Source organism: Pan troglodytes, chromosome 16 (genome assembly GCF_028858775.2).
Source record: "Pan troglodytes isolate AG18354 chromosome 16, NHGRI_mPanTro3-v2.0_pri, whole genome shotgun sequence".
In the NCBI taxonomy this organism is placed as follows: Eukaryota; Metazoa; Chordata; class Mammalia; order Primates; family Hominidae; genus Pan; species Pan troglodytes.
In genome coordinates, this window is record NC_072414.2 from 69,799,323 (window position 1) to 69,819,253 (window position 19,931).

General features: G+C 55.4%; 1 protein-coding gene across 1 annotated transcript in view; it reads left to right on the forward strand.

The window, feature by feature from the left end:
• Window positions 1–10,536: 10,536 nt before the first annotated feature.
• LOC112207947 (chondroitin sulfate proteoglycan 4-like) overlaps window positions 10,537–19,931 on the forward strand; it is a 42,166-nt gene continuing 32,771 nt past the window's right edge. The window contains 4 exon segments of the mRNA XM_054666858.1: window positions 10,537–11,012; window positions 12,196–12,312; window positions 14,170–14,242; window positions 16,949–17,113. Coding sequence (XP_054522833.1) covers window positions 10,537–11,012; window positions 12,196–12,312; window positions 14,170–14,242; window positions 16,949–17,113 — 831 coding nt within the window.

A 19,931-nucleotide genomic window follows, 5' to 3' on the forward strand; every position in this document is an offset into this window, starting at 1 on the left:
CGGTTAAAGGCCTGGAGTGGTGGCTCACACCTATAATCCGAGCACTTTGGGAGGCTGAGGCAGGAGGGTTGCATGAGCCCAGGAGTTCGAGACCAGCCTGGGCAACATGGCAAGATCCCCTGCAATGGGCTTCTGTCCTGGCCACTGCAAATAACTCACTGCCTCCTATTGGCACCAGGTCCTGTCATGGCACTGCACATGCTATTCTCTTGTCCTGGAATTCCAGCTCTTCTCCTCTTCCTGGATAACACGAGCTGGTTCTTCAAGACTCCACTGGTACACCACCATCTCAGTGAATTCCCCTACCGACGTGTTCCCTACACAAGCATAGTCAGAGGCACCCTCATCTGGGGACCCACATCTCCTGGGCTGCCCACATCAAGGTCCCTAATTTGTGGGTACATACAACAATGCCACCCTCTTGAAGTGGGGCTGGACGAGGCAGCCCAAGACATCACAATAAAGATTCCAGCATGCCAGGCGCACGCCGATAGCCCCAGCTATTTGGAAAGCTGAGGTGGAAGGATGCTTGAGCCCAGGTGTTCAAAATTAGCCTAAGCAACATAACCAGACCCTGTGGCAAAAAAATGAAAAGATTCCAGGATCACTTCCCATAGGTATTCTTAATTAAAGCAGCAACAAGCCACAAGACTGATCAGAGGTAGGATATGGGTTCTTTCTCCAGCATTTCAGATGTGAATGTAAGCCATGGCTCAAAAGCAGTGGAAGCATTGCTATAACATTAGGGTCAAGCTGAATATTAACTTCCCAAGGGAATGCAGGGATATTTTGGTCCACCAGCAACTGAGAATAAAAAAAAGAAGATAAAGACCTGGAGAAGATCAAAAGCACATCTGAAAGCTGCAGCCAGCCTATCTCTCTAGGGAAATTTTAAAGTGACCCAACTAGAAGAATTAAAAACAGGTATTAGCTCAGGAACTTTATGATATATAAAAATAATACCCGTCAATCAAGATCTGGTTTCTCATTCTATCCCAGTATAGATGATGCCAAATTTACGTAAATAAAATCATGTTTATTAGATAGGCAGAGAGAAACATAGAGACATATATGACTAGACATACTTAGATTTATAAAATCGCAATGAGACTTAGACACCTGCACATCTTATATGTCAGCAAAAACAGTGATTTATTTATGTCTCCGTTTCCTCAACTTGACTATGAGCTCCTTGAGGGCAGGTCCTTTATCTTTGTGGTCCCACTGTAACGGAGTACCACACATAAAAGGAAGGAAATAAATGTCTGCTTTGTAAATGAATGAGTTATTCTTTGCATCTCCAGCACCCAGCACAATGGGTGTTTCTCAGAGGAAGCTTCACACCTGACATGCTGCCCTCACCTGCACCCCAGCTCTGCCTCCCATTGTTAAGATGAGAGCAGCAGGAAGCAGAAGTTGCTGCACAGAGGGGAGGGTTGTGCACTGGCTCCTTGCTCAGCTGGCTGGGAGGGACCACAGAGAATTGAGGAGCCTCCACCCTAAGAGGCCGGACTGCCTGGGGCCTGGGGCCTGAAGACTGAGGCAGGAGCTGCACAGAACTCTCAGGAGCTGCAAATAGCTCAAAATCTGCAGCTTGGACTGATGAAATCAAAATGAAGTTGCAAGAAGAGACCATTCAAAGGAGCAGTGTCCATTACAGCAAACAAATTAGAACAACTCAAATGCCCTTTGAAAGGAAAATGGATACATGGGGGCAGAATCTTTCCATGGAATACTGTACTGCAATGAAATTGAAAAAAAAACAACCACTATGTACAATAGTATGTGTGAATCTTAACATGATGTTGAGTTAAAAAGTAAATCTCAGAAGATCATATATAACACGATGCCTTTTTATAAAGATCACAAACAGCTCAAATCAGCAATGTATTGCTTAGGCATCCACAGATATGTGGTTGTGGCGGAATTACCCATGTTCAATGAGTCTTCTGGTTCTTCCTTCATTTTGGAAGGCATTTTTCCTTCATGCCCTCTTGAAATTAGGGATAGCCTTGGGAAGAGCTTTGGCCAGTGAAATGTCAGCAAAAGTGCTCGGCGTCACTTTTGAGCAGAAACGTCTAAGAGCTGGCACATATTTCTTATTCTCTTCCTCCCCCAACCAAAGCAAACCCCAGAACTTAGAGTTGAAATGGCAGTATCATTAGATAGTGGCTGTGCCATCCACATGCCTGGGTCCCTGAGTGCCTGCAATGAGCACAGCCTCTGCCAAACTGCATTGGCAGAAAAAGAAGCCTCTTTCAGGGCAAGCCACTGAGACTGGGGGTTGTTATTGTGGTGTAACCTAGTTTATCCTAACTGATACAGAAACAAATTTAGGCCGGGCGTGGTGGCTTATGCCCATAATCCTAGCACTTTGGGAGGCCCAGGTGGGCGGATCAGTTGAGCTCAGGAGTTTGCAACCAGCCTGGCCAACATGGTGAATCCACCATCTCTACAAAAAATACACACACAAAAAAAATAACTTAAAAAGTTAGCTGATCATGGTGGTGAGTGCCTATAGTCCCAGCTACTCACAAGGCTAAGGTGGGAGGATCATTCGAGCCTGGGAGGTGGAGGTTGCAGTGAGCTGAGATCGTGCCAGTGCACTCCAGCCTGGGCAACAAAGCAAGACTCTGTCTCCAACAAAAAAAAAAAAAAAGGAAAAAGGAAAAGCAGAGATAAACTTATGTTTGAAAGGGCAAGAGGGCCTGGACATAGTGGTTCACACCTGTAATCTAAGCACTTTGGGAAGCCAATGCAAGAAGATCACTTGAGGCCAAGAGTTTGAGGCTTCAGTGAGCTATGATCACACCCCTGCACACCAGCCTGGGCAACAGGGAGAGACCCCATCTCTTAAAAAAAAAAAAAAAAAGATAAGGGAGTAATACATACAAAATTCAGCATAGTGCTGACCTCTGAGGAGGCGGCAGGGAGAAGGGAGAGGGACAGAGGGAGGGGCACAAAGGTAGCTACAAATATTGTTAAGGTTCCAGATCTTGGGTTGAGCTCTGAGTTTAAAGGTGCTTGCTGTGTTATTGCAAACACATTTATTAATTACAGTGGCCCTGCATGAGCCAATAGTAACAGTGCATCCTAACTAGGGGGTGTGATTAACTCAATTGTGTGTACCTGAGGTTCATTTAAAAAGGAAAAGAAAAGGACTATTGCTCAACTATGAGCTGGAAACTCAGTACTGGGTGTGCCCAAGGGGAGCGTGCAATCTCATCTTGTAGGCAATGGGCACCCACTGAGGTTATAGGGGAGGGCAAGGGTGGGGCTCAGAGGTGTGTTTTTTCTCCTAATTCCCTAAGGTCCAGGACCTGAGATTCCATTCCCCACAGCCCCTCCTCCAGGCCCCCAGGAAACTCTCACTCTAGCCAGCTGGTTAGAGGTGGGAGACAGGATGATCAGAGACTTTGTTCCTGGCAGCTTGTCAAACCTGCCACAAAGCCTCATTTCAATGTATTTGCATGAAATGATTTTATCCCAGCTGCCTCCTCGTCCCTGCCCCCACCCCAGGGGCCCTTGCAGGCCTGGCTCCCAGGCAGTGACCTTACAGGCCCCTGGACCAATCCCAGACCCCCTTTGATTATATCAAGTTTATTGGTAAGAATTCTGCTTTTCCTGCATGCTGGGAATCATGAATCTTACACAACTTTCTCTCCTTCATGATCATTGCAGTCCATAGGGAGCCGCTGAGGAGTTGTAGGCGGGGGGGGGACGTGGTGGGATGTGCAAGGTGGAAGCTCACTCTGGCTGACAGGGAGGGACAAGGGTGGAAGTAGGGAGACCACCAAGGCAGGAAAGGGAGGACATCTGGACTGGGGAGGGACAGAGGGACGGAGCCATGGAGCAGATCTGAGAGCCACTCAGAAGGTAGGACCACGGAGCTCAGCAGCGAGTCCCAAGCCCAGCTTCATGGCCACGGGGAGGAAACAGAAGCAGTCCTGTCCCCCGGACTCCGGGCACCACAGGTCACAGCTAAGGCTGAAGCCAGATTGGATGTCCAGTGCCAGAGAGAGGAGTATGGGGTCGGGGGGCAGGAGGGAGGCAGGGAATAAGTGACTATTTGTCATTGGACCTTTAGAGCTATTTGAGTATATTAATTTGACCCCAAGATTTCAACGAAAAAAAAAAGAAAGCACATTAGAGTCAGACTGCCACGGCCTTGGACATTCACTATCCACACCGCACAGGCAAGCTGCAGGCAGTTCACGACCCCTCAAGATTGTGCACCGAGTTGGTTATGTGGATGCAGATTTTTTCTGAAAAGTATGTTCTATTGAATTCTCAAAAGGGCCTGTGACCTGGCAATAATGATAATACTTAACATTTAAATACACTAACATGGTATATACCATATGATATAGATACAGACATAGACATACAGACACATACACAGACATGGATACAGATACAGATCAACTCATTTAATCCTCTCAATGGCTCAAGGAGGAACATTGTATTGTCATGTCCATTTTATAGATGTAGGGACTGAGGTACCAGGAGGTTCAGCGGCTTGCTGAAGCTTGCTCAGTTAGTGAGATTTGAGTCTAGAGTTTCAGCCACAACCCTGGCCCCATCTGGTCTAATACTGAACTTGTCAGGTAGACAAATGAGACCCCGGGGCACAGAAGGGTTCACCCCGGGTTCCACCAACAGAGAGTGCTGGCCCCTGTGGACTCACAAACATCTGTGCTCCCAATCCTTCTTGGGCCTCTCACTTCAAGAGTAATAGGAAATCTCAAGGCCAGGTGCAGTGGCTCACGCCTGTAATCCCAGCACTTTGGGAGGCTAAGGTGGGCGGATTACTTGAGGTCAGGAGTTTGAGACCGGCCTGGCCAACATGGTGAAACCCCATCCCTACTATGAATACAAAAATTAGCTGGGCGTGGTGGTGGGGGCCTGTAATCCCAGCTACTGGGGAGGCTGAGGCAAGAGAATTGCTTGAACCTGGGAGGCAGAGGTTGCAGTGAGCCAAGATATCACCCAAGGTCCAAAGAGCCTGGGCAACAGAGCAAGACTTCACCTCAAAAAAATACAAAAATAAAAACACAACAAAACACACACACAAAAAGAGCAATAGGAAATCTTGGTCCCTCCCCTCATCCATGCCCACAGCTGGGAAGGTGGTTTGGTGCCAGGGACATCTCAGGAGCAGGTGTGGAGCAGGGGAGAGCTCCCACCCGCCAGCACTACCGCTGCTACTGACAACCCAGGTCCCAATGCAGGGAGAGCCCAGCCAGGCAGCCCTCAGCAGGGACAGTGTATTAGCCTGTTTTCATACTGCTATAAAGAACTGCACGAGACTGGATAGTTTGTGAAAGAAAGAGGCTTAATTGACTCACAGTTCAGCATGGCCAGGAAGGCATCAGAAAGCTTACAATTACAGCAGAAGGTCAAGGGGAAGCAAAGAACCCTCTTCACAAGGTGACAGAAAAGAGAAGTGCTGAGCAAAGTGGGAAGAGCCCCTTATGAAATCATCAGATCTCGTGAGAACTCACTCACTATCACGAGAACAGCATGGAGGAAACCGTTCCCATGATCCACGAATTACCTCCACCTGGTCTCTCCTTGACAGGTGGGGAAAATGGGGATGATAACTCAAGATGAGATTTGGGTGGAGACACAAAGCCTAACCATATCAGACAGGGATCCCCGTCCTCCATAACCATCCCTACTGTGTCCCTAGTCTCTCTTCCCCACCTCCACCCTCCGCTCCATCTGAGACTGAGGAAAAGGAGCGGGCTGGTGACCTTGGGTGGGGCCTGGCACCTGGAACCTCAATTACCCTGCCTCTCCTCCCTGTAGTCCCACCCCCGAGAGTGTTGGGCCCTGCCCACTGGGATGTGTCCTCCAAGGCCTTGCCTGAGTCTGGCCCTGCCTCCCTCAGGAGTGTGTGAGCCCCTGAGCCAGGCTAAAGGCCACCTCCAGGGAACTGTGGCAGAGGCAGGAGCCTGGAGAAGAGGAGGGGGAGAGGAGGCCCATGGGCAGATGCTGGGCCCCCAGACCTCTGAGAGGGGCCTGAGCCAGTGCTCACGCCTGTGTCTGAGAGTCCCCTGTAGGACTCCATGTGGGGCCAGATGACAGGATATCACAACAGGGTATAAGTCAGGTGCCAGACCTTGAGTCTGCAGAGGCCCAAACAGGACCAGGGGCTTGCTCAAGACACCACAGAAGGTCCAGCTGCACCAGGGGAAGGGAAGCCTGGTGTCCCTGGATGGCAGGGGAGCAGGGATTGTCTAGGGCAGGGATGGAGCTTGGAGGAGGGCTAGAACTCTGAGAAGGAGGAACAGAGGGGCTTCCTGGAGGAGGAAGACACAGGAGGGGTCCCCAAGGTAGGGGTGTTCAGACAGGCTTAGAAGAGGAGGGCCACGAGCAGGACAGGTTCAGGCGAGGCAGGAGGTGGCCAGAGTCAGACCTCCTGATGGGGGTGTGTGGGGGACTTTGGACCAGAGCCTGTGAAGGCCCCATTGAGTGGAGAGTCCACTACTGACCTACTCCTCCACCCAGGACAGAACCGAAACTGGTGCCAGCCTCAGCCTGGCAGGAAATTCCTGTTATCCTAACAGTCGGGGGAGGTTGGTCTGGGCCCCCTCCCCCCACTTCAGACTGGGGCCTGCAAGTCAGGGTTCTGTTTCACCATGGTCATCCCAGGGCAGGGCTGTGGCCCTCCATAGCCCCATCCCACCCTGGGCCCCAGCAAGCAGCCCGGAACCAGATTTCCCCAGGTTCCAGCCTCCGTCAGCACAGAGCGGGCTATTCGTAGAGGGCTCTCTGCAGCAGCGGGCTGGCTCAGGGGTGCCAGCATGGTCGGCAGTGTTCTCAGCTTTTCACTCTTGCAGGGAGTGGTTCTCCCACCCAGCATGCTCCAGTGAGCAGGGTGACCTGAGCAGCTGTGAATCTCCTCATCAGCTGAGCCCCCAGGTGGTCACAGGAGAGGAGGCTGCAGCAGGCCCTCCCTCTGCCTCCCACAGCCCTGCTGACCCTGGGCCACTCTGGCCCCCTCGTCATGGGAACCAAGGGTAATGATGGGGTAGCCCAGTGGACCTCATAGCCTAGATTGCATCATGTACATGGTGCTTCATGGGAGGTAAGGAACGTGCTGGAGCCAGCGAGCCCCACCTGCCTCAGCCCCTCAAAGAAGGACCCCCAGAGGAGGGTGGGCCAGGCATAAGTCACCATCATAAGGAGGAATTTGTTGAAGAGAGCCCCATACTCCCCTTGAAAGAGGTCAGAAACTCCAATGTTTTGGGGGGCTCAGTGGGCGCCGGGAGGGACACTGTCTGCTTGCAGGTTGGGTGTTTTGCTTGTAAATGGCTCGTGCCATTCTTCGGCTCCACAGAGGGAGAGATGCGCACTGTGTTGATAGGGCTCCTTGCATTTTAAGAGAACTTTAAAATGCAGAATTTGTGGTGGAATCTCTCAGGTTTTTTTGTTTTGTTTTTTTTTTTTTTGAGGTGGTTTCTTGCTCTGTCACCCAGGCTGGAGTGCAGTGGCGCCATCTTGGCTCACTGCAAGCTCCCACCTCCTGGGTTCACACCACTCTCCTGCTTCAGCCTCCCGAGTAGCTGGGACTACAGGCACCCACCACCGCGCCCGGCTAATTTTTTGTATTTTTAGTAGAGACGGGGTTTCACCATGTTGACAAAGATGGTCTCGATCTCCTGACCTCATAATCCGCCCGCCTTGGCCTCCCAAAGTGCTGGGATTACAGGCATGAGCCACTACTCCCGGCCGGGATCTCCCAGGTTTTAAATGTTGACAACCAGGTCAAATTTCAAAAGAACGTATGGTTTAAACAAAACACATCCAGGAACCACACTGCGGGCCAGGAGATGGAAGCAAGGCGTCCATGGTGTGGCCCAATTTTCCAGGGCTTCCTCGGCCCCATATCAGCAGGTGCGCTTATGGGAGCCCCTACATGCCAGATGGGGGAAGCAAGCCTCAGGACCCCAGATCCCCAAAGACAAGGCACCACACTTTACGGCCCCTCCAGCATTTTCCAAAGGGTGGTCCAGAGAAACTTGTTCTTGGTGTTATTCATAGACGTTCCTTATTTAGAGCCAAAACACTCTGGGAATCTCGGGGTTAAATAAATCAAAACAGACTTCTTTACTCCAGGACCTCTGGGAGCCTTTCACCTGTTACAGTGCCTTGTAAGTATCCAGGAGGCAGAGGCTGTGCAGCGCTTCCCAAACCAATTCCACATGGAACCCATTTTCAAGATATACCTGTTAATTCCAGAAAGACGCTACTGCCCCATAGAATGCAGTTCTAGAAGCGGAGCTCAACACACCACCCACCCATTTCACAGACCCAGCCACCCAGGGTGGTGGGAGCCCAGGCTGGGGTAGGGAGGGGCAGAGGAGCTGCCAGACTGTCAGGCGCTGGTCAGGAGCAGGGCTTGTCCTGAGGACAGTGGCAGCACCCAGGAGGAGCAGACTGAAGGAGTCAGACCCCCTAGGAGGCCCCTGCTGTCATCCAGGGGACAGGGAAGGGGTGGAACCAGGCCTGAGGCAGGGAGGCAGATGCAGAGTGGATGCCTCCCAGGGAGATTTTACAAGTGGAAGGAACAGTCAGAACTTGGTGACTGGAAGCCTGTGTGGAGTGTGGGGGAGGGAGGAGGTGAGGACGAGACCAGGTGAGCGCTAAATGGGCAGAGCTCAGATGGAGACTCCGGGACCCAGGGGAGGGGTGCTTAGAGACCAGGCTGGGGACTGGTTCCCTCCACGTCCCCTGACCCACGGCCCATCTCAGGGAGCTAGGCTCAAGCAAACTTCAGCCACCTGGAGTTCCCATGGCGACCACGGGAGAGGAGTCCCAGAAGACCTGGGCAAGCAGGAGGAGGAGAAGTGGGTCAGGGCACTGCGTGCTCAAAACCCGACCACCCCTCCCTCAGGATCCAGCAGTGGACCAGGGGGTGGCCAGGAGAGAGGCAGGGCCCTCCTGCTGCAAGCTCCTGTGCCCCAAGTCAGGCTGGAGGGGGGCCCAGGTTCCTGCTGCTGTAGTGCCCCAGTGCCGCCCAGGCCCAGGCCTGGCTCCTTTCTGCCTCCAGCCGTCCTTCTCCCTCCCTCTGAGAGGAGAGGCGGGGGCGATTCCCGTGATTGTCTCTCCCGCTGCCCCCACAGCCACCAGGCTAATTTTAGCCCTGCCATCAGGCTGCAGCCAGGGGCGTTGGGTTGGAGAGAGCTGTGTGTCTGCCCAGTTCTGAACACAGGCCCTGGGGGCCCAGCAGGAGGCCCTGATGGGTGGCCCTACCCAGACAAACGGCTCAGCCAAACAGGCCCTCCCGACACCCCACGCCACCCTGCCTCCCTGTGGGCCTTCCTCCTCCCACGGGGACCCCTCTGGGGCCTCCCGCTGCCTGCCAAGCAACAGCCACACCCTGTTCACTCTTTGGTTAATCCCCACTGCTCTAGGCATTCTCACTAACCAAGTTAGGCTGGTGGTTAGTCGTCAGCTCCTCCCGCCCTGCTGCCGAGCTGGGCCTTTGTTCCCATGGTTCTATCTATTCTCCCCAGGGTGTTTCCAGCAACCTTGGAACCAACCACACATTAAAATCCCACCTTGTGTTACATGTCAAATATCCCCCACTCCGTGAAGCATCCCCAACTCCTCAGCCAGAGCTGAGTTCTCCCTTCCCTGAGCACCTCGTGCTCCTTACAGCCGGGTATTCGGGCATCTGAGGACTCTCTGACTCCCACATGAGACCCTCATCTCCTCGAGAACAGGGTCTGAGTCCTGTTCATCTAGTTGCCCCATAAGCCCAGCCTGGTGCTGGGCATACAGCAGGCATTGCTGCAGCCTGGGCAGGGTGGTTGGAGCTGGGGTGAGGGTCGCCTCTGGGCGAGGCTGCTGATGCCATCTCAGTCGCTAGTTTGCCCTGTGGTTGAGGTCCCTGCCCGCTTCCCACCCTGATCTAAGGAAGACTGCCTCACCTCCAGGCCCCCATGGCTCCCGGCTGCCCTGCAGAAGGCAATGAGTATCTGACCCCAGAGGCCAAGCCTGGGACATGCAGAACCTCTGGCCTGATCATAAACGACTCAGGCCAGACTGTCACCCTAGTAACTTGAACCAGGACCTCCCAAGCGATGTAGTTCATTCATGCAGAGGCAGAACCCAGATCACGCCTCTAGAGCAGCTGAATGCAGGTCAGGGCCACATGGGGGGACCCCGAGTTATGGGGGAGCAGAACCCCAAGGAAGATGAAGAAGCCCATGAGAAGGGAGGAGAGAGCAGAGGAGACCCTGGGGCGCAGCCAGTGGGGAGAAGCCCCTGTTACCACTGCAGCCAGACGCCTGGCTGCGCACACATGACCCAGAGAACAGATTCGGTGAAGACCATTCCATTTAACTGGCAAAGTGGGATCATTCCCGCAGAGTGGAAAAGAGCTTTTCCTGCCACCCAGAGCCAAGGTGGGGCCCCCTCCAGGAAGAACTGAGGAACAAGGGCTTTAGAGCCGTTTTGTGGAGCATCCCGGGAGTTCCAGGACAGCCAGGCTGCCGAGGTGATGGGGGAAGGGCTGAGAGGAGGATGCAGATCCAGAGATGCCCTGAGCTGGAGCCCACAGCCTGCACTCACTGCTGTGCTCCTGGAAATGCCACTGAGCTGATGCTGGAACCGCTGAGAGGCACGTGTCATGCAGGTACTGGAGCCTGCCAGCACCTCCTCGTGGAAGAACTGAACCAGGAGCAGCATGCAAGGGGGTGTGGAGAATGTGCCCCGCAGACGTCTATCCTGCTGCCCAGACAGCACAGAAGGGCCAGCGTGGGGCCCAGAACCAACAGCAAAGTCACCTGGGGGAGACCCAGAGAATCCACTGTGGCCTGTGCCCTCGCACCCGACACGAGGACTAGGACAGACAGGAGAGCCTGGCGGCGGGGTAGCGGGGGCTGGCGGCTGCAGTACCTCTCACTTTCTGCAGCCACAGGAGAGCGGCCGGCCAAGGCTGCGGCTGGCCAGGTGGTTGGCCTGTGGCTGTCCATCCAGGCACCTGGATGCCCTGACCTGTGGGTGTTTCTGGCAGAACAGGCCTGGAGGGCAGGGCCCGGGCAGGCATCACTCACTGTGAGGACTCTGCCTCAGAGAACCCCTGTTGACAGTGGGGGAGGGAAACATGAGAGAGGCAGGCAAGGAATAGGAGGCACGGTTCTGCTACCCCCACCTCAGCCTCAGCCCTCCCTCCATGGAGCCCCACCCGCCCCCATCAATGCTACCTGACTCCACCCCCACCCCTGCTCTGTGCAGGGCCCCGGGGCCACTCAGCCTGGAGTGTTCATGATTCACTGCCTGCATCCTACACAAACAGATTCCACCGCTCGGCCCAGGCAGCAGGTGGCTGTCCAGGCCCTGCCTCCCAGTGCAGGCTCCTGTTCAGGGCAGGGAAGCCCAGCCTCCATTTCCTGGGAAGAGGAGACTCGGGGACCCTGGAAGGGAGAACGCTCCACACCCCCCAGTAGAGGCTGGTGGCTTTCTGCTGTGGGAAGGTGGGTGCCCTGAACACAGGGTCCCAACCCAAAGAGAAAGATGCCCCTCAGCATGTGAAGGTGGCAGGAACCAGGGTGCTCAAGTCTGAGCTCCAGCTCTAGGAGGAGAGGCAGGGAGTTGCCTTGGGGCCTCCATTTGTGTACCCGTTGAGAATGAGCACATTCCTTAGATGGTGGAAGGGTCTGGATAAGCCAGCATGGGGCAAGACCCATGTCCTCTCTGGAGGATGTCAGAGAGAGAGCTGCCTGCCAGCGGGCCGTGACCTCCACCCCGGGTCCTGCTGCTTCCCTTCCAGGCTGAGGGCTTTGGGTGTGCTGGGCTGCAGCCAGATTCTTGGAGGCCACCATTGGCCATGTGCCTCTCCTCTCTGGCTTCTGGCCTGCTCCAGAGTGGACCCAGGTCTTGCCCCATGCTGGCTTATCCAGACCCTTCTACCATCTGTTTCCCTTGAGTGAGTTCCTAAGGGCAGGACCTAGGGTGTCATCTCTGCTTCGCAGCTCAGAAGCACCCATGGGCAGGATTGGAACGCCTCTGATTTTATCCAAGTGCACCAGGGCTGGGTACACACCAGGCCTAACACAGATGTGGTTCCATCCCTCCCAAGCAAGGAGATGCTGGAGGAGGAGAAGGTGGGAGAGGCCCCAAAGGCCTAGGACGGAGCAGGCCTAGGAATGATACCCCCTGCCTTGCCCCACCTCACCCCAGCCGGCAGATCCCAAGGAGCCACTTCTCCAGAGAAGGGATCCAGGTGGCCACTGGCGGTCATAAAGCCATCTGGAAAAGCCTCTTGATGGCCAAGCACAAGTGCCCAAGCCCCCGCAGGTAGCAGAGCCAGTAAATTACGGCTGAGGGCTGCACACCCTCCCCTCTGTATTTATATCTGCCTTGGTGCCTAAAAATGGATATTTATGCATTTTCAATATTCAGGGCAAACGCTCCATCGCTCCATGCTCATGGCTGCAGCACATGACACCAGCCCCACAACAACTTTCCTTTCACCTGGTTTGCCCACTCAGGGCCCTGGAAGGGAGCCCCCCACCCCCTTCTGCAGGCCCGCATGACTCAGAGGGGAGTAGAGGGAAGAAAGGGACTGGGCCAGCCTCCCTGTGGAGCCTCAGGGCCCTCTCGGAGACAGGGCCGGTCCCCCTGCTTTATAGACCAGCAGCCGAGGCTCAGAGAGGTGGGGTGCCTGGGCGGGGTCACGCAGCATCCTCTCTAGGCCAGGGTCACGCCCCAGGCAAGGTGACTCCCTCCTGACCAGGGAGAGTTGCAGAGCCCGGCTGCCTTTCCGGACCCTCAGACCTTTTTTGTTTCTCTGGTTCTCTCTAGCGTCTTCTCTGTGTGTCTCTGGGTCTGACTCTCACCATCCCGGCCCCTCTCACATCTTTCTCCGTCTCTTGCTTAGTGTCTCCCCATCTCTCTCACTGCCCCCCATCTCCCTATTTCACTCCCACCCCGCCCCACCTCCCCTCTCTCCTGACTCACATCCTCCCTCCCCCTCAGAGCCCCTGTCCTTGTCCACCTCCATCTCCCTGACTCTGTCTCATTGCTGAGGTCAGGGCAGGGGTGGGAGGAGCTGTCCTGGTGCCCAGCAGGGGCCTCCCTGGGCAGCTGTGTCGCCCCCACCCCGGACCTGTGATAGGAGAGTCCCCAAGGCCCTAAGCCAATGCAGGCACAGAGCAGAAGTGGGACTGAGTGTGGGAGGTTTGGGGTTGGGGGGCAGGTTTCCACTCGGTGGGAGCTGGTGAAAGCTGTGCGTGCCCCATCCCCAGAGCTGTGTGGAGGGGGCACTGCGGGTGGACTTCTGTGCCAGCCCCACCACTTGACCTTGAACGTCCCGTCTGGTTCTGGGATTGGGGCTGAGTGATGAGGTCCCTGGGCCTGCCCTAAGCTGAAAAGGTTAATGCCTCTGGGCCCAGGGTCCCTTAGCCTCCTCACTGCCCACACCAGCTCCTTCACCTTCACCCTCCTGCTGCCCCTCTCCCCTCTCCTTTCCTCTCCTCTCTCTCTCATTTCATTCTTCTCTTCCTCCTTCCCTCTTTTTCTCCCTCTGCTGGGAATGAGAAGAATTAATTAAATGTGTCCTCAACTCCAGTCTCCTCACTTCCTCCAGGGAATTAGCCACTCCCTGCTCCTTGGGCCTTGTTAGATTCCAAGAAAAAAATAACTGGTGTGTGCTCTGCATGCATGTACGTGTGCACGTGGGCCTCCCTGCACACACAGTGGTACGCCCCGGGCTGGTCTGCAGGTTTGTCAACACGTACTCATGTGTGTACAATTCCATGCACACTCCGGAGTCTGGAGACAGGACTGTATGTTTGTGCGAATACACGCGTGCATCTCCTGGGGTGCACGTGCACCTATGTTCCATATGGGTCTCTATACGTGTGCACTGTGGGGCTTCACACTGAAACCCACCCCTGTGTGTACACGTCTCTGTTGGATCCGTGTGCTTGCACCGTGTGTCTGGGGAGTTGCGCGTTACCGTGCAAGTCTCTGTGTTGTGTGTGTGTGCGCTAGACCTATGTGCACACCTCTATTAATGCAGTATGTGTGTACACGCATATGAGCATATCTGTGTGCCGGCGTCTGTCTGTGTGTGCAACATACACGCACCCTTGCCACCCTGCACACATCTCCTTCCTGGCTCCCTTGAGCTAGCAGCCTTGTCCCCAACAGGAGGCCCATCGTGCCGCATCTCTGGAGTGATGGCAGTGGTGGCAGTGGCAGTGTGGGTATCAGGAGCCTGCAGGTGGGAAGGTGGAGGTGGCGCAGGGGAAGGTGCTTGCTAATGAGGCCACCTTCCTTGCCAGCCTGAGAGTCATTGCCACTAATGATCTCTTCAGTAAGCAGCTCCCTGGGGAAGGGTTGCTGCCAGAGCCCTGCTCTCTCCCTCCCCTGGGACTCTCCTTTCCCCACTTCCCCGAATCCCGAGGCGCTGCAAGAGCCATGAGCACCAGGATAAAGCACAGACAGAGCCAGGGGCCAGTGCCTGGTCCCACCGGGACCCAGGAGACTGTTCGCCTGCCCGTCAGCCTGCCATCAGGAAGCCCACCTTGTGATGAACCCTCTGTGTTAGGGCACAGTCTCCAAAAGGCCTCTGCAAGTCCACATATGCTTCTGGAGGAAGGGGCCCTGCACACCACAGACAGGGAGTGTACTTCTGTAAAAGGAGCACTCAGCTGGGAGTCAGGCAGGCTGGCCACTAATCCCAGTGCTGTGTGACCTCGGGCAGGCCCTGCACCTCTCTGGACCTTGGTTTCCTTGTCTGTAAAATGGGGGAAGGCTAGAATGGCTGGTAAATGCTCAGCTCTGTGAGCCATCTGAACCTGTTTTGTTTCACCAATAAGGAATCACCCATAATGCGGGGAGAATAGGGCCACTCTAAACCTAAAACAGGATTAGATGGTACATGGAGCTGAGCATTTGCTATTTTAACTTTGTGTTTACTTTCATGGATATATTTCATGTGTATATTTTCACATATATGTGTATACGTATGTGTCTGTGTGAGCGTGTATGTGCACATGTGTATGTGTACATGTGTGCGGGTATTTGACTAGTACATCAGACCCTGATTTCACAAATATGGCTAAAGACGAGGCTAAAACACACACTTAAATTTTAAAAGTAAGCTGATTTTTAAAAAACGCTAAGTAAAGAAGAGTTCCAGTGGCATCTGAGTGTAGCAAAAGTCCTGATGAAACATGACAAATGGCTGCAGCCCTGGCCTGAGTGTCCCTGTCCCCTTCCTGCCTAAGGGGGCCCCAGCCTCCCTGGAATGAGAGATGCACAGACTGGGCCCTGATCTCCCACCGTGTCCTCACAGCCCCAAGACAGAATGCCATGCAGATTGGCAGGAGACCTCGCTGTGGGGTTGGTGGAGCTGACCCTCCAGGCCACAGGCCCCATGAGATCTCTGAGGCCACAAAGCGTGTCCACACGTGTGACCTCCAGGGTGATGCGGGCCAGGGCACACGAATGGCCCAGGCAGAGGTGGTCTGGGCAGAGGTGGCTCGGGCTGGGCCTGAGGCATCCTGGGGACTCAGCATCACATCTCCTCAGAGGGGCCATCTGAGACTGCTGGGCCCATGAAGAGGCTTCTCCCCAGTACCCACCTGTCCAGGGGAGAACAGCCAGCCCCACAGCCCCAAATGTCTCTGTCCTCCAAGAGGCCGGATGTGAATCACAGGAATTTACAGCCTGGCCTGGCATGGGATTTACGAGTCTGCCTCCAGCCGGGGCTGGCGGGGAGTGGCCGCTGTCAGTCCCCCATTGCCGTGATGGATGAGGCTGTTTCCTGCAAGACAAACTCCCCTCTGTGGCAGGCAGTGGAGGGAGAAGCATCCAGGCCCTAGGGCCAGCCCCATACCTGTCCCAAAGCCAGATTGCTCATGCCCTCCCTTGGACCTGCCCAAGATGGGACATACCACACTCAGAGCCAGAATGGATCTCTGAGGTAGCCCAGAACACACACACACACACACACACACACACACACACACACACATATGCATATATACACACACGTGCGTGCATGCACATACACAGTACACAGATGAGAAACCAGGGTCCAGAGAGGAATGGGCCTTGCCCGAAGTCACCCAGCAGCACAGTGGTGAAGCTGAGACCCCAGCCCACAAGCCCCCTGGAATGGTCATTTCAGTGTCCGGTCACAGTGGACTGTCATATGGACACGGGGGTAGTTTTCACCTCCAAACACGGGCGTCTCTCCAGAGAACAGACAGTCCTGGGTTTGAGTCCATGCCCCACCACTCTGTGTGTAAAGGTCATAAACTCTCTGTGCCCGTTCCCTCACCTGAAAAATGGGGCTCAGAATAACCCCAACTTACCAAGTTTCTTAAGAGGTTCAAGTGAGAGGATGCAGGTAGAGCCACAGGACAGAGTGGGCCCCTGGCACATGCTCCCTGAGTGGTGACAATGGTTCTCCACCATCTCTCGTGTCTCAAGGGGCCCTGCTGCCTGATTTGCGCAGGCAGGAGGACAGTCATGGTTGGGTGGAGCAGGAGGAGCAAGGAGAGTTCGAGTGTGGGACTGCAGGGCAGGAGTGAGGCCACTTCCTACTGGAGGAGACCCTGGAAGTCTCCCTGGAGGTGGTGGCATCAAGCAGAGGATGTAGAACTCTGTTTCTCTTGCTCTGAAGCTGACTGGAGGCTTCTTGAGTGCCACAGGGACAGAGGGAAGCACCCTACACTGCACTGAAAGCCCAGCCCAAGCTTCTGCCCTGGATGACCTGAGGAGGAGTCCCTCCTTTCTCTGGGCATCCGCGAAATGGGGCCAGGGAGGACCAGACAACACGCAAAGGCGCCTTTCTGCTCTGGCCCTTGTGCAAGCTGAAGAAGGCTGTCCAGACTCACCCTCTGCAGTACCCAATTATTGCCACTGGGCGGCAGCAGGGAGTAAATCTGCGGTATGGCCTCCTTTCCCTGCCGGCCAGTCCTTCCCCGCGCACCTGGTGATCTTTGCTCCTCCACCCGCCAGCCAGCTCGGCGGAGAGCCAGAGCTGAGGGTCCTTCACATCCAGATATCTGATGCTCCCCACAGCCCTGCAGAGAACCAGCATGCTGGCTGCATTTCAGATGGGGAAACTGATGGCCAAGAGGTGAGGACTTGCTCAAGGTCACGCAAGAGCCAAGTGTGCCCACAGCAGAGGCGGTGTGAAAGGAGACTGCGGTCACACGGACCTGGCTGGGATCCTGGTCCCCTCACCTCCGGCTGTGTGTCATCGGGCAGGTCACCCACCCTCTCTGAGCCTCAATTGATATAAGTGCTGAACACATGAAGCCACCACTTTCTTTCCAATAGAGTTTATGCCCCAAGAGTGCAAAGACATGTCTGTCACTCACCTCAGCGCCCCCAGAGCCTGGCACAGGGTGGGATTCAGAGAATAGCGCCTGCCTCCCGGGGCCTGCCTGGCACTCAGCAGATGCTGTGTCTCCTCAAAACCCCCAACGGCCCTGGATCAGCGTCGCCTTGTTCCCCTCCCATCAGTCCTTCCTGCAGGACACCGACCCACCCGGCCTTGAGGGGGGCTCCTGCTCACCTCCCCACCCCATCCCTCTCGGCCCCCTTTCTCTGTTCTGGCCTCTCCCTTGTGTCCCTCTCTCCTGCCAAGCCCCCACTTGGCTCTACACTGTGTTTACAAGACAACGATGACAGTTTTTATTTCTCCCTTTTGTCTCCCTTCCTCCCCTGAAGGGAAACGTGCTTCCAATCTTCCAGGAAAAAATGAAGGCTCCGGATGAGAAAAAGCAAACAAAGGACAGTGGGACCATGGGCGTCCCCACCCCCGCCACCTGCAGGCCCCACATGCAAACCAGCGCCCGTGCCCACGCCCGTGCAGCCCTCCTCCGCCAGGCCCCAAGAACGGCTCTGTTATTTTGGGGGTAATTGAAAATGTCGATCTTTATTCTAGAGGATAAGCAGGTCACAGGGACACAGGGAGCCAGAGAGACAGAGAGAGAGAGAGAAAGGAAAGCCAGTCATGGGGGAGGATCTGGGGGAGAGAAAGGCCAGATGGGAGGACGTGGGCACTGAGAGGAAGAGGGAGCGGGAGAAACGGCAGGGGCGGGCAACTCCCTGCCAGTGAGCAAGGCCACGCGGCCCCTGACCCCAGGACTCAGGGGGATGTGTCCTCCCACCAGCCCCCGACCCCACCCTGCAAGGAGCTGGTGGCAGGAGCTCCTGTTTAGTCCTCCTGTGCCTGAGCAGCCCCGAGGGTGGGCATCTCTGAGTGCTGGGAGCAGGAGTGGGGACCTGGCTTGTCTTCATGGGGGTGCCCTCTCATGACCACTTGCACAGCACCAGAGGCCAGGCCCCAGGCTGGAGGGCTGAGAGCAGCCAGCGGTCCCCTCTCCTGGGGGAATGCAGGGACTCCTCTGACCTCCCTCCCATCAGCCATCCCACCTCTCTCTGCATGTGGCGGCATCTCATGGTTTGTGGACTTACTTCTCCAGGGCAGTGGGGGGCGCCAGTGAGCCTGGGTGGGCGCATATCTGTGCAGGAGATGAGATTCCTGGGAGAGAGGGACGGGGTGGGGTGGGGGGAGTAAGAAGTGTGGCTGTGCATGGCGTGGGGCCTGTGCGCATGTGTGGTATAAGCGTGGGTCGCGTCTGCTTTTTCCCTGTGACTAGCATGAAGCATGCATTTGAAGGCAGTGGTGGTACCAGGTGTGTGTGTGTAGAGTAAGGTGTGGGTCTGCGCATTTGTGTGTGTGTCTTGCTCCACATGTGTGCGGTAAGGGACACGTGTGTGTGCACAGCCCCTACCTGTGTGCCTCCAGATGGTGTGTCCATGTGTCCCTGAAGGCAGGGCCCCTCTTCTGCTCCTGGCCCAGGGCCACCATCCCCCCATGTCCTGGGAACCAGAGTGGCAATTGGCCTTGGGGTTCCCTCCAGCAACAGTGGAACAACAGAGACCAGGCCCCACCCCAGCCAGTGTCCAGGAGGCTCGTGGGACTGCGGTGTCAGCACCAAGCCCTGGCTGAGGTAACCCAACATGGAGCCAGGGCTGTCTTGCCCCCTAGAGAGAAGGGAGGAACCTCAGGTGGGCCTCCTGCCAGGCACCGAGCCTCATCCACCCTCCAACATCTGCTCGTGGTGGGAGAGGGTGAATTCCCACCCTCTCACTGACACAGCCTCAGACCTCCTGGAGGCCAAGGCTCCAGGTGAAGACCAAGTCTTCGTATCCCCGGACCCAGCCAGAGCCTGGCACAGGGCAGGAGCTTAGCAAATGTTTGTTGAATGAATGGATGGATGGATGGGGGCTTTGTGTGTGATCAAGTGCCAGGCTCTGGAGTCTAGTGACCTGAAGATATGGATTCAAGTCCTACAAGGATCAAACCAGGGCTTCCTGCAAGGTCAAGCGAGAACCCCCTGAGTTGTTCAGAAGGGGCCACGCAGCAGTTGGCCAGACCTGGGAGGCCGTGCCTGACCTTCTGCAGGTCACCTCTCTGGGGGTACTACCATAGGAAAGGCAACGTCAAGCGATGGGACTGCTTCAACCAAAGGTCAATCCCAAGCTAAACGACGCTGTCATTTTGCAGGCCGAGGCACAAGGGAGGCCCCATTCATCTTCCCTGGAGTCGGCATCCCTTTCATGGCGGGGCCATCTCTCATCTGAACATCTTCACCCCCCAGATATTCCCTCTGAACCCCCCATCCTCCTTCTCCCCTTCCCTTGGGACCATAAACCCACCCCAAGAGTGAGTCCTAGCTCCAGGGCCAGCTCCCAATCCTGCCCCTGTCTGGTGACAGCTGGGGCCAGGCTGAAGGTCTGTCCTAGACTGAGCCGTAAAGGTAAAAATAATACTTAGTCCTAATAGAAGTAAAGCACTTCACCCCAGACGAGCCCTGGTCCTGGTCACCCACTGAGCCCTGGTCCTGGTCACACACAGAACCTAGACCTTTATTTAGAGATGG